At 45.3% G+C, this 12,979-nt stretch overlaps 1 protein-coding gene across 1 annotated transcript; it reads right to left on the reverse strand.

The window, feature by feature from the left end:
* Positions 1 to 1,333: 1,333 nt before the first annotated feature.
* On the reverse strand, positions 1,334 to 10,672 carry TXNDC9 (thioredoxin domain containing 9). Its single transcript, XM_068182741.1, has 5 exons — positions 10,522 to 10,672; positions 9,520 to 9,736; positions 7,258 to 7,376; positions 5,155 to 5,409; positions 1,334 to 2,862 (listed from the first exon to the last, which is right to left on the reverse strand). The coding sequence occupies exons 2-5, from the start codon at positions 9,706 to 9,708 to the stop codon at positions 2,745 to 2,747; spliced, it is 681 nt and encodes a 226-aa protein (XP_068038842.1). The 5' UTR covers positions 9,709 to 9,736; positions 10,522 to 10,672; the 3' UTR covers positions 1,334 to 2,744.
* Between the last annotated feature and the right edge of the window lie 2,307 nt (positions 10,673 to 12,979).

Below are 12,979 nucleotides of genomic sequence, written 5' to 3' on the forward strand. Positions count from 1 at the left end.
ATACCTCATCCATCTGCAGTGAGCAATTAATCACATAAAACCTGCTTCCTTCTGCATATTGCAAATCACCACAATCTCATCTATCAGCCATATGGCCACTAGATTGCTGTTGACAAAGTTAATCTTTCTGCTTTTCAAGTCTGTACAGTTGACATTTATTTGAGCTGGTGTTCCCTGTATCGTGAAACTTCGACTTGCTGTCCCAGGTCTTATGATCATGAACAATTCATTAATTTAACCTGCACAGCAAAATCATTAAACTCTACGACAGAAGAGTAATTTGTTCCTCACTACTCAAACTAGATGAATTTCCCATTTCTTAAAGAACTTCTAGATTTCAGCAAAAATAAAATGTTTGGGTTTGAATTGTTAATCTCAAAGTAATATGCAGGATGGAGGTGCAACCAAGAGGACTGTTCAGTAACAGTTTTAATGTTCATTCAAGACAGAATATGCAGAAACCAGAAAAGTTTCCATGAAAGTAAAGACTTGAAGGAGCAAATCCTTGAGACTGCTACTTTCAAAATAAATCTAAACTTATAGTACGAGCAGTCTCAACTTCCCTTGTTAACCATGTCCACGGCAGGGGGGTTGGAACTAGATGATCTCTAGGGTCCCTTGCAACCCAGCCCATTCCCTGAGCCTGATTCTGCCCAAGCCACACATTCCTGCAAACTCCTTGTATCAGCACTAGACTACGTGTGGCCATGTTACAAGCCTGATGAAGGAAGAGGTCCCAGGAAGAAGGCAGATTAACCTAGAAAAAAAGGCATCAGCTTAAAGTGACATGAAACCACAGACTCCAAGTAGGATTTGCACTGAGTTTGTAATGAGGCTATTCACGTGTGGAACGGAGTAACCTCCACCAACGCACCGTGCTGGAATCCTGACAAGCCCACGCGTTTCCACACAACATGCAACTACATTAGAGGTGATTTTATATTTACACAGCTTATTCAGCACAATTAGGGCTCAGTGATGAGTCCTTCTAAGACACTTGTAAAAATACTGTTGGTACATTGGTTTCCTGAATTTCATGCAACCGGATGCACGGGAAAAAAAGGAGCACTTTCTAATGCACTTAAAGAGTTTGTGCATGAAAAAAGGGATCAACATGAAGCAAATCTCCCTTGTGTTTCTCCTAGATCAACAGGCAGCTGTGTACATCTTAAGCTGATTGTGTTCTCAAAGTGATCCTGTATGTCAGGACAGAACTGTGTATCACCTGTTAGAAATCTAGAAAGGGCTCAAACAAACTTTCTGATGGACTTTATTAATAGAGAAATTATTCCACAGCACCTAGATCTTCTCTGAAAGGATACAGTAGCCAACATTAGAATTAAAATAATTTTATTTCAATGTACATGAACAGAAATAAAATATAAATTTTTAAACTTAAAGAGATATATTGCTGGGCTGGCCCAATCACAAGTGTTCTCTACGACAAGGCAGCAAGATTGGCTAGACCCACTTCACTGCTATTTGGACCAATTGGGTTTGAAGTACCACTTCTAAAGGGCCCTTCAGCACAAAGCACACAATTTTTCTGAAAATGAAAACTCATCAATGGTTCATCTAGCCAGGAATTTTACACTGTGTCCAAGGAAGATCTCTCTTAAAAATTCTGTCCATTACTGAAGAACAGTACACAGTATGCAGCACTATATCTAAATGATCAAGGTTTCTCCCAAACACTTTTCTCTATTCTACTCTCTTGTACAAAGCATCTGCTATAAAATCCACACATTCACAACCACAGAATGATACAAACCCGTGAACAAGGCTGTTTTCAATATGCCTGTTGCTATGTGCTATTGCCTGCTGTATCAGCTCTCACATGCAGCATTCGTAGATGGTAAAAGGGCATTTCTCTTGGCCATATGTTTCAGAATTCACAGAAGTTATGACTGTTTTTATAACTTATAGTGCAATGCAGTTAATTTATTCAATGGCATGATATGGCACCATAAGAAAAGCAATTATTTGTTAAAATGCATTATTTCTTTACTAAAAATTTTGTGGTGCTTTACTGATAATGTAAGTAATAACAAATACAAAAAGACAATTGGAAGAGGAACCTATAAAGAACCATCTTTTTTAGAAGTGTATGTTACCTCTTCTAATAATGAAAAAAAGAAAAAAACCCTTGTCAGATTCAATGAAAACAACAGGAAGTAGTTCTTCACACAACACAGTTAAACTGTGACCTCCTTGCCACATGATATGGATGCCTGGATACTATGAGGATTTAAAGAGATTTTTCTTCCATTATTTTAAGCAGCAAATGCTCTCAGATACAGTGTTCCCCAAGACACAGATTGCTTAAAGTAGAGTGTGGGGAAGCATTGCTTTCTGGTAACCCTGTTTTCATTCTTCCTTGTGCATCTCCTTTTAGCCACTGAGACCGGATCCTGGGCCAGAGGAACCTTTGGTCTGACTTCATACAGCTGTTTCTAAGTTACTTCAAAACATTTCATAAACTTATACTTAAGACAAAGGGTTTAAGGTCATCATTTGCCATGTCATTTAGTTAGAAGGACTAAGATTTTCAAATTACAAATGACTCCCAAAAGAGGAAAAAAATACTTAAGCTTTTTCCTGCTGTGACTCAGTTGTATAAAACTGTATAGAAAAATGAGAATTATGTGCAGATGTAATGAAAAGCAGTAAGCTTTATAAAAACATTCTTAGAAATGTACCACGCTTAAACAAAAGATGATTTACAAATATATTTAGCGGCTCTTCTAGTCATCATCAGAATCTGAATCATATATCTTTCCTCTGATGGTCTTCTTGTCCAGCTTTGTAAAGCTTGTTCCATATTTCTTTTGACTTTGAAAAGGTGGCTCCATCAAGTTTCCACTACAGAAAAAGGGCAAGACAATTTGATTAAAGCCATATTCATACAGACAGTAAGCATCATGTCTAATGACCTGTTTCTCCAGAAAAACACATTCGAAGAGAACACAATGCCTATTTGCCACAGCCCCCCTTATCAGCACTGTGGTGTTGCTAGCACAGCACATCCTGGTCAAAATGGCCTGGATAACTGGATGGCCTGGAGTTAAGACAGGAGTGTGAAAGTGTAACAGCACCTCTAAGTGGAGCTGTAAACTGAAAAGGCTTTTCCTGCAAACTGATCATGCTGAAGACAACAATCTGTCAAATTCAACTGCAACTAGGGAATTACAGAGAGACTTTTCAAAACAGGTGAGGAGCCGCCAGCACAAAAGAAGCGAAAATGTTGCTAACAGGGACTTTGGAGTCAGAACTGAGACCTGCCAGAGGCCACTTTGTGCTATCTCTACCCTGCAGGACTGCACGTCTTCTACAGGACTGTGCGGGAACTCCCACCTCAGAGTGGCCCCATGATCCTGCAGGGGCTCTCTCACCACCATGGGAATGGGCCTGCGCTCCCTGCTGGGAGCAGCAGGTTTCCCATCAGTCTGGAGCACCTGCTTCTCTTCCAGCAGGGTTGTGCAGGGAGGGGAATCTCTTCCAGCAGGGTTGTGCAGGGAGGGGAATCTCTTCCAGCAGGGTTGTGCAAGGAGGGGAATCTCTTCCAGCAGGGTTGTGCAAGGACGGGAATCCCCTCTGGCTGCTCAGAGAAGGGTGTGCCCTGCTCTCGCTCATGACCTGTGAAGGGCTTGCATCCAAGTGTCAATGAGTGAGTGAGCAATCACAACAGTTACCACCGTCTGCAATTAGCTACAAAGGGGTCTTTGTAGCTAATTTTCTTTACAAAATGTTAATAGTCTTTTGCTGATATTGAGCCTAAATATACAGGTCACCGACTGCCAGTTAATCACATACATTAACATACCACTTGAATCCTGATTTTGGGCAAATAATCTGACCTAGAAAGTTTTTCCCCTAAATAAAGTATAGTCTTTTACCATCTGCTATCCCACAGGTTGAAGAAAAAGAACTATTTCTAAGCTCTGAGGAGGCCTATGCCCTTTTCAGGAACTCCAGAGAGTGGGACGTTACTTTCAGAGCAGTGAGGAACTGTGGCTTGCATTGCAAAGCCAGAGTCTGCCAGAAGGAATGAAGACCAAAATTCCCCCACTCCACAAGGAGCTAAGAACAGATACACAGTACTAGTGGAGTCAAGTAGAAGTAAAATTATGCCATAAACCAATGTATCAATGTTTAGCAAATTCAGTGGTGCTTGATATAACTCCAGTGAAGGATTTTACCCATAAAAGGCTGGTGCTGTCTAGAATATGCATCCAAGCTGACTCTGCATATTTGCTTTTTACTGAACTGGGAAATGCCAGTTGTTTTAAAATTGTAAGTTTCATAATTTCACCCAAAGTTCAACAGCTACTAAGCCAAATTGAGTAGTAGTTCCTTTGGCTTTAAGATACAATACTTCTTGGCAAAATTTTACCTCATTAGACATTTAAATAAACTCCGGTAAAGAAATTTAAAATTTAAAGTGCACTAAAGACATTCAAAACAATAGAGCAAAATTAACCTAAAAAGAGAAGTGACATTGGAACTACCTTGGAAAGGAAAGCAGAATTTTGGTAAATAATTCTCCTGTAAAATTAGGCTGTTGTGGTGACAGATATGTTTTACTGCCTTTTGTTCTGTAGTCTTTAACAAGGTACCTATGATGATTATATTGTACTTGTACTCAGTTTATTTACACTTACTCTAATTATTTTCCATTTTCAGTACAGTTTGTTGAAGAAAAAAGTACATTCATGTATGTAATACTGACTTAGATGCAGTTTAAGGATGACTTGCTGAATTTCCTCTGAAGTGGATGAAAAATGCTCAGACTTCACTGCATTTCAACTGTGACATGAAGCATCTATAGATGCTACAGGATTACATCAGATGCATAACACTGAAGCCATATCAGAGCATCACTGCTACTCCATACACCTCATGACAAGAACTGGGTTTATTTTTATTACACTACAAAAAGGACTCAGCACTCATTACAATGTCTCAATACTTTGCCAAAGAGATTATCTTCTTTCCCTTGATGAAGCACACAAATTAAGTAACTAGATTAAACTCTTACATGTCTTTTTTAGCATACAACATATTAAAGTCACCACTTTTCAGATTCTCCTGTCTGCAAGCTCATTCTCTTTATCCTTAATCTGAAAATAAAAGAATCACAAAACGCTTAATTACCTGTAATTAATTACATCTGCGCAGCCTAATCTCCATTCTAAAGTTTCTGTAGTGAAGTCATCAGTGTTACCGAGGTCAGTAAAGCCCACGACGTAGTCTTGTGTTTTTCCATCTTTTATTAGTGCTAGAGTGGGAATTACTTTGATGCGCAGTCTCTCGCACAAGAAAGGAGATTTTTCAGCATTTAATTTCAAGAATTTTGTCTCAATGTGCTTTTTTGCCAATACAGTCAAATGTTTGTCCATTATTTGGCACCTGTGGAAAAATTAATCCAAAATATATAAAGTGTTAGAATGAATAAGCTGATGAATGTGCATTTGAGAGGAAGTTTAAAAGGAGCAGTGAAGACCTAGTTCTGTCATGTTAATACTTAGACATTACCTCTGTAATAGAGAATTTAGTTTCAAGAGAAACTTTCAGAGGTAGCTGGATTTAATGACTAATAGTGGAACAGCTTGGAGCACCTCTACTGTATAATTGTACCATCCCTTTCTCTAATTTCTTCCTAATTACCTTCCACATACCTGGAAGCCTTACTCTCATTTCTGGAGGCCTGCACTTACTGATGACATTTCTTTCTATTGTTCCAGCTCTAGCTTCACTGCCTGTCAACCGGAAAAAATTCTCTACAGAATATTTCTTCAGAGAAGTACTCCCAACATGTTACAGTGTTCTGGATTTTTGCAGTCACTACCTTCACAGCTGAGATGCAGTAACTCAGTGTAAGTGGAAAAAAAAGTGATTTGCACAGACCGCTTTACACAGTAGTGCTAAAGGCAAAACTATTTTGCTTCTCTGTTGCCATGGAATAGGAGTGAGCATACAACTATTGTTTCTCAGCCATGGGACAGTGATGTGAACTGCTCAAAATACTTGTCAGATCACAGAGATCTGTGGACTCGTCGCCTGCAATCTCAGCTTTCTGGATTGTCTTCTCTAAGCAGTTTGTCTTAGCTGCATGAACTCTGTGATAGGACTGTCCTTAAACTCAAGAGGAGAGCTGAACAGATCAAAAAGCTGGACTGGGCAAAGATGAAAGCAACTTGATACTGTGGTTGGTAAACCCAACACACAAGCTTCAACCTGTCAGCATGACACACTTTACAAAGCACTTCCTTGGAAGTTCCTTCTCCTGGCTGAGCCTACAGACTTTGCTGACTCAGGAAACAAGAACCCAAACCTGTCCAAAGCTACTTTATTTGCAGTGACAGCCTTTCACCCTCTTGAGTAAAAGCTAGCCAAACAAAACTGCTTTAAATACTTAGGAAATGGAGGACACGGATACCTCACTGCAAAATCCAGCCCTGACCGCTTTCAATTTCTCACATGGAGGCTGTCCCAGTTTATATTCTGTAAGCTAGGGAGAATGTAACACCTTTGGGGGGAAAAAAAGCCCCAAAGAACCAAAACCAGGACAACTGGCTCCTCCATCAATAAACTACTCTACTTTGCAACAGCATTTTAACAGAACACATTGAGAGAGACCCAGTGAGGAACAGCCTGTAACCCAGAGCTTCCAAAATTCTTCCAAGGAAGTGGGACATCTTAGTTTGGGTTCCTATTCTGAGTCACCACATATTCTCAGATCTAGGCGTCTCACACTCTAAAAAAAGTGACAGCACAAAGGGAAAGCAGCTGCAACTGATCCTTTCAAAGCAAAAGGTTAAATTCTCAAGATGCCTAGACAAGACTTTTTTTTTTTTCTGTTTGCCAGAATCACCCTGATTATCTCTATCTGGACTAACCAAAGCCATCTTTTTGAAATGCTGCTCTTGTATGGTCTACATTTACAGACCTAGCTGACTCAAACTAAATCAATAATGAAACACAGCAGTCTCTCAAATATTGTCAAAGCGTTTATACATCTATGTTACTATGTGGCAGAATATTAATTGTTGTCCAATCATGTTCAGATTAACTGTAGTGGAAAAATACATCTTAAAAAATCAGATGTCTTGAAAAGTGACTGAGATTTATAATGAAGCAATGTGAGCACTTCTAAAAATGCCAGTTCACGAGTGGGATTTGAAAGAACAAAAAACACATCTGTTTTTGTAGACATCATTAAACAAAAGTTTCTTCAGCACAGCTTATTTACTGTACCTGAATGTTGTATCTCTATAGAAATGGCAAACAACATTTTTACTTTCTTTGACTTCTTGGAAAAAGTCTCTCTCGCTTGGGATTTCTCTGTATTCTCCATGTCCTTTTGAAAGCCACTCCTTGAAAAACATAAAAGCAAATAATTAGTATGGATGTTGTTAGTCTATCTGTTGTGCAAACTCTACAGCTTTTAGAAAATGGAAGAGGGGGCCTGCAGTGAAAACCCATTTCATACAGTAGTGGAGAAACAAATTACTTCCTCCCTTTTAGTTTTACTTTAAAAATACACAGATAAGGACACCTTACTTATTTGGAAATACAAATCTTGTACAGAGTTACATAAAATTCTACAATGCAGCCTCTCAGTAAGGCAAGAGTAGTTCAAATAAAACAACAAAAACTCTTGGCATTTGAAAATGTTTGTGTACACTCAAAGAACTAATCTAAACTTAGTCAAGTAACTACATGAATTAAATAAATTTCTTTTAATTTTTTACTCTATGAAAAAAATCAGTGAGAGAAAAAGCCTACTAACTCATCTGCAATAGATGATGTTTACCTATCAAATATACACTGAAGGGATCTTAACATGAAGCAGGCTCACAGAAAATCATTCAGAAAATATGTGTGCACCATCAGTCATAATGTCGATGGAGAAACAGAATGTCACAAGCGAAAATGAAGAGGTACCTTCAAAAACTGTCTGATTAAGTGTGCAAACACAGCTTCCAAAGAACTAATCTTCCACATTTTCAACAAACACACTTAAAGGAAAAAACCCACAGCCTCTGCATTACTAAAAGGTAATTGCAGTGTATTTAAACAAGTACAGACTAATCTAAATGATTAGAAGTAGTGCAGTACAACAAAATTTGACAAAAACTTTAATTTTTCAATGGGGGAAAAATTTAGATAAATCACTGTTCTTAATCTTGCAGTTTTGTCTTAGGAAGTGAAAGAAAAAAAATGTCCTGTCAGCTAAATTAGGATAGAACAAAGAATCTCCTGAATATTGTATACATTAAAAATTCATGGAAGTTAGAGTATATGAAGAAGTCATCATGATGCAAATCAAGAACTCACTTATCCCTCAACAGTGATTATGCATTAATTCCCCTCTCCACAGATTTATTCCAGAACAGTGTGACAGCACAGTCCTTTTACTGAGCAGTATCCTACTTCACATTTGCATTTGAAAGTGTGTGAGAACAGTGACTTAAGACTAAACTACATGAAATAGTTTTGGCATGAGATCTATCACATGTTCACATCCAAGGACATCTAAGTGTTACGATTTCTGAAAAAGGAGAACACTAGAATCAAACATAGACTGAACTTCTAAAGACAAGTGAATAGTGTGCTACTTTCTCTACTGCCGAGTTTACAGAACCAAAGCTGCTGGTGCTGCCTATCCTGCAGCATCCCAGCCACGCCATGGTGTTTCACTGCATTGCCATTTCAAAGTCTGGCAGCAGCTTTTAAGGACTCCATCACAGCCAGGCATCTCCTTTCACCCAAGTCACTTCTCCCTCACCACAACCAAGTTCTTGTTTAGGTTAGCTCAGATGGAATAAGCTGAGAAACCCACAGCTTCCCTACTTATAATTCAGGTCTCACACCATATGTTACCAAAATTATGGTGTAAACTATTGTTCAAAAAGAGCTCTGAGGGAGCATAAAGACCTCATCTGACATGAGCTGTCAGGTCCCAAGGGAGTATTTCCTTCCTGTAAGAGGAAATGAGCAGCCACACAAAGACACCACTTCACTGGCTTAGAAAGAGTCTGACAAATGATTCCAGCCTACAAACAAGAAAAAATCCCGTTTCACCCTTCTACAAAATACCTTAACAGGAGGACACATATCACATGCTGTAAGTAAAAATCCAGAAGCTTCAGAAGGAAGACACTTCAGAAGGAGCCTAAAGCCTTATGGTTAAGTTACCCACAGGACTTATGCTTCCAGATAGGAATGTTCAGTGAACACAGACACACTCAAATCTCTGTATGAGACTCCTCATCCTATCCTTATTGTAACAATCACAGAGGGGCTTCTTGCCTCCTGTTAAGAAACACAAAGCACGCACACGTGGACAGACACTTACTCTCCTGGATAATTTAAAATTAATAAGCACAGAAGGGAGAGAAGGAGGGAAAAATCCACAAAACCAACCAAACAACCCCAAAACACTTAGTTTGCATATACAACTTCCAAACAGTCTGTTACACTCTACACATCAAGAGTGTGCACTACAGGAATTACTTGTTTCTGCTGCTGGCTCTTTTTTAGGGCCTCAAGCCTCCTCTGTTTAAGGCGTTCCAATTCATCTTCGTCCATTTGGTCCAGCTTCTGTATTTCAGCATCCAGATGTTCTTCCACAACCTTGGTTGACTGAAGTATCTCATTCTCCAGAACTTTTTGAAGAATATCAACAGAGGTGTCAGCAGCCATCTTTAGCTGGAAAGCGGTCTCTTCAGAGCTGTGGAAACAGTGGTACAGGGAATTAGCATTTACAGAAACAATTAAAACTCTGATCTCTCTTTGCTTGCAGTTCACACCACAGAAGAACAAAGTTCTCTGCTATTTGAAGACAGGAGATGTTAGCAGATAGTTCTTTTCTTTACTGTAACCCACTTTGGAGAACACTTTCATGATGAACACAGATGGCTAAGACACACATCGAGTCCTATTATTTCAGCCCCAAAGGCAGCTACTGAAAATGCAAAGGAACCTAAAACTGCTTGTTAATATAAAGAAGAAAAATTCATCAGTTCCAAAAGGACGCTCATCCTGAGCAGGATACTCTGGCTACTTTAACAAATACTCTGAAACAAGAAGATTCAGTTGGGAAGCTCCAAGCTGCTGGGAGGAGGTATAAGATGCCTCAGAACAAGTCTCAGCAACGATCACTAAGTTTGTGCCAGTAGTTTAAATGCAATTACTTTAAGCCCCTCAGGTACATTAACATATATAAATCTGAATTAACTCTCCTCAGCTACAAGAAAGATAAAGTGCTCGACAGCAAATGCTGTAGGCCAATACACTGCTTTAATTAGTTCCAGAAAATTGCTATGCAAACAGCACCCTATGGCAGCCAGCAAGAGGATTTAAAAGCCACTACTTAATTGCTGTGAGAAGAAACACGGCCAAAATAATTTTCTGTAAAGTTCTCCCTGCCCAAACACATCAAAAGACACAAAACACTAACCAGAGCGCAGGAAGAGTTGCGACAATGCAATCGACTGTTCTCCCCAATAAACTTACACTGCAGGAAATTGTCAGTGTAGCGACTGAGAGTTCTGCGACAGCGCTCAGTCACCCTACTCAGGCTCTCAGCCGGCTGACCACGGATCCGAGGCTCAGCTTGGGTTCCCGGGTACTACTCTTGGCTGCGTGTCAAAGCAGGCGAGTTGCCAGCGCCACTGGCCCTGTGAACGCCAAGAGAATCACTTTGAGTAAGGACGGGAAGAGCGCGCAGGGGACGGCAGCCGCCCAGCACCGCAGCGCCAGCAGCGCCCGGCCGCTGCCGCAGGTGGCACGGCCGCACCCGCCCTGCCTCCCTCTTCCCACCGCGGCTCGCCACACCGTCTGCTTGCCCCGCACCCTCTCTCGTGCTTCCGGAGGGAATGCGAACCTCGCCGGCGCAGAGCAGAGGCCAGCAGGTCTCCAGGAGGCGGAGAGACCCAGCTCAGCCGGGGCAAGGCGGGGCTCGTCCTCCGAGCACTCAGCAAGGCACACAGGACCGAGCCCCGCCGCTCCCCCCTGCAACCCGAGGGGCCCGGCGGTATCCCGCGCGCCAAAAGCCTTTTCCTAGGCAGCCGGGAGCCTCGGCACCGCCGGCGGGGACGCGGTTCCGCCGCCCGGCCGGGAAGGGGCGCCGGGGTCCCGGACGAGCGGGGCGGCACACGGCGGGGGCACTGCGCAGGCGCCGCGCGCCTCCCTCCGCGGGGTCGCTACGCACAACGCCACAGACAGTCCACGCACCTTGGCTACGGGATGGACTCTCCAGGGCCTGCCCCGGGCTCGGTGCCGCCCGCCCGGTCCCGGCACCCGCGGCTCGCCCTCCGCCTCCCCGCGCGCCGGCCGCGCCCCGCCGCCGCCGCCGCCGCTATCGCGAGAGTCGGCGCGGGAGCGCACCGCGCGCGCGCGGAACGCCCCGCGACGCGCTGATTGGCCGGGAGAGCCGGGCGCGCGCGCCCGCGGAACCAGCCCGGCCGCGCGCCCGCGCCGCGGGAGGAGCGCGGGCCGCACCGGCGGGAGGGGGGAGCCGCGGACGGGAGGAGCGCGGGCCGCACCTGCGGGCGGGAGGAGCGCGGGCCGCACCTGCGGGCGGGAGGAGCGGACAGGAGCAGCGCGGGCCGCACCTGCGGGCGGGAGGAGCGGACGGGAGCAGCGCGGGCCGCACCTGCGGGCGGGAGGAGCGGACGGGAGCAGCGCGGGCCGCACCTGCGGGCGGGAGGAGCGGACGGGAGCAGCGCGGGCCGCACCTGCGGGCGGGAGGAGCGGACGGGAGCAGCGCGGGCCGCACCTGCGGGCGGGAGCAGCGCGGACAGGAGCAGCGCGGGCCGCACCTGCGGGCGGGAGCAGCGCGGGCCGCACCTGCGGGCGGGAGGAGCGGACAGGAGCAGCGCGGGCCGCACCTGCGGGCGGGAGCCGCGGACCCACGGGCCGCACCTGCGGACGGGAGCCGCGGACCCACGGGCCGCACCTGCGGGCGGGAGCCGCGGACCCACGGGCCGCACCTGCGGGCGGGAGCCGCGGACGGGAGGAGCGCGGCCCGCCCGAGGCGGCCCCGCCGGCGCCTGCCCGCCTGCCCGCCGCGGTTCCCTCTCCCGCCGTGCTCGTGAGGGGCGGGGCTCGGCCGCGAGGGGCGGGTCACGGCACGCCCGCTGCCGTGGCGTAGGCGGCTCTGGCGGCGGCGGAGGGGACGGCGGCAGCGCCCGCGGGTGCCGCTGCGCTTTGGGGGATTCCTGCTCGGGGTCGGGTGTGAGGCCGAGGCCGGCCCCGGCGGGGATGTGGCGGTCGGGAGCGGCGGGGCCGGGCCCCGGAGCGGTGGCGTGAGGTAAGTCACGCTGCGGGAGCCGCGCAGCGCCGGCGGGCTCGCCGAGAACCGGGCTGTGCCGCAGCAGCTGCGGCTCGCCGTCTCTTTGCTTCTTCCCGTAAGTGCGGTGGAAGACCCGCTCATATCAGTAATGGGATATTAAAGCGTGGTTCTTTTTAGAAAAGCAAACAGCAACAACAACAACACCAAAAAAAACCCAAAACACCAACCCCCCCAAAAAACCAAAACCCGACATACGTGTTCGGCTTTCTTCTTTCTTGGAAATCTCGCTTCCTGGTACCGAAATGAGCTGACGGGGAAGGCGCAGTGGGCAGATAAACTCGGCCTTATCTGCAGTCGGCTGGGAGCCTGGGTGGGAGAGACTGATAAGCAGCTAGAGCTGTATAAAGGCAGAGGGAAGTAAGAAGTCAGGGTGCTAGGGAGCGAAGCAATGTGGAGGTGGCGATCCTGCGCTTGAAGGGCGTAGGGAATAGTGAGCCTTGCTTTGTCGACCAAAGGGGTTACGGTGGCAGGGTGATGACAACAACAGAACACGTGCAGCTCTCAAAGCCTATTAAATAAATGCATTAAATGATGTCTGCTGCCTGTGGGCGTTGTTATTTCTGCTCCATCTTGCTTTGCTCCGGAGGAAAGTGGCCAGAAGAAGGTGAGGTCGCATCT

Source organism: Anomalospiza imberbis, chromosome 2 (genome assembly GCF_031753505.1).
Source record: "Anomalospiza imberbis isolate Cuckoo-Finch-1a 21T00152 chromosome 2, ASM3175350v1, whole genome shotgun sequence".
NCBI lineage: Eukaryota > Metazoa > Chordata > Aves > Passeriformes > Viduidae > Anomalospiza > Anomalospiza imberbis.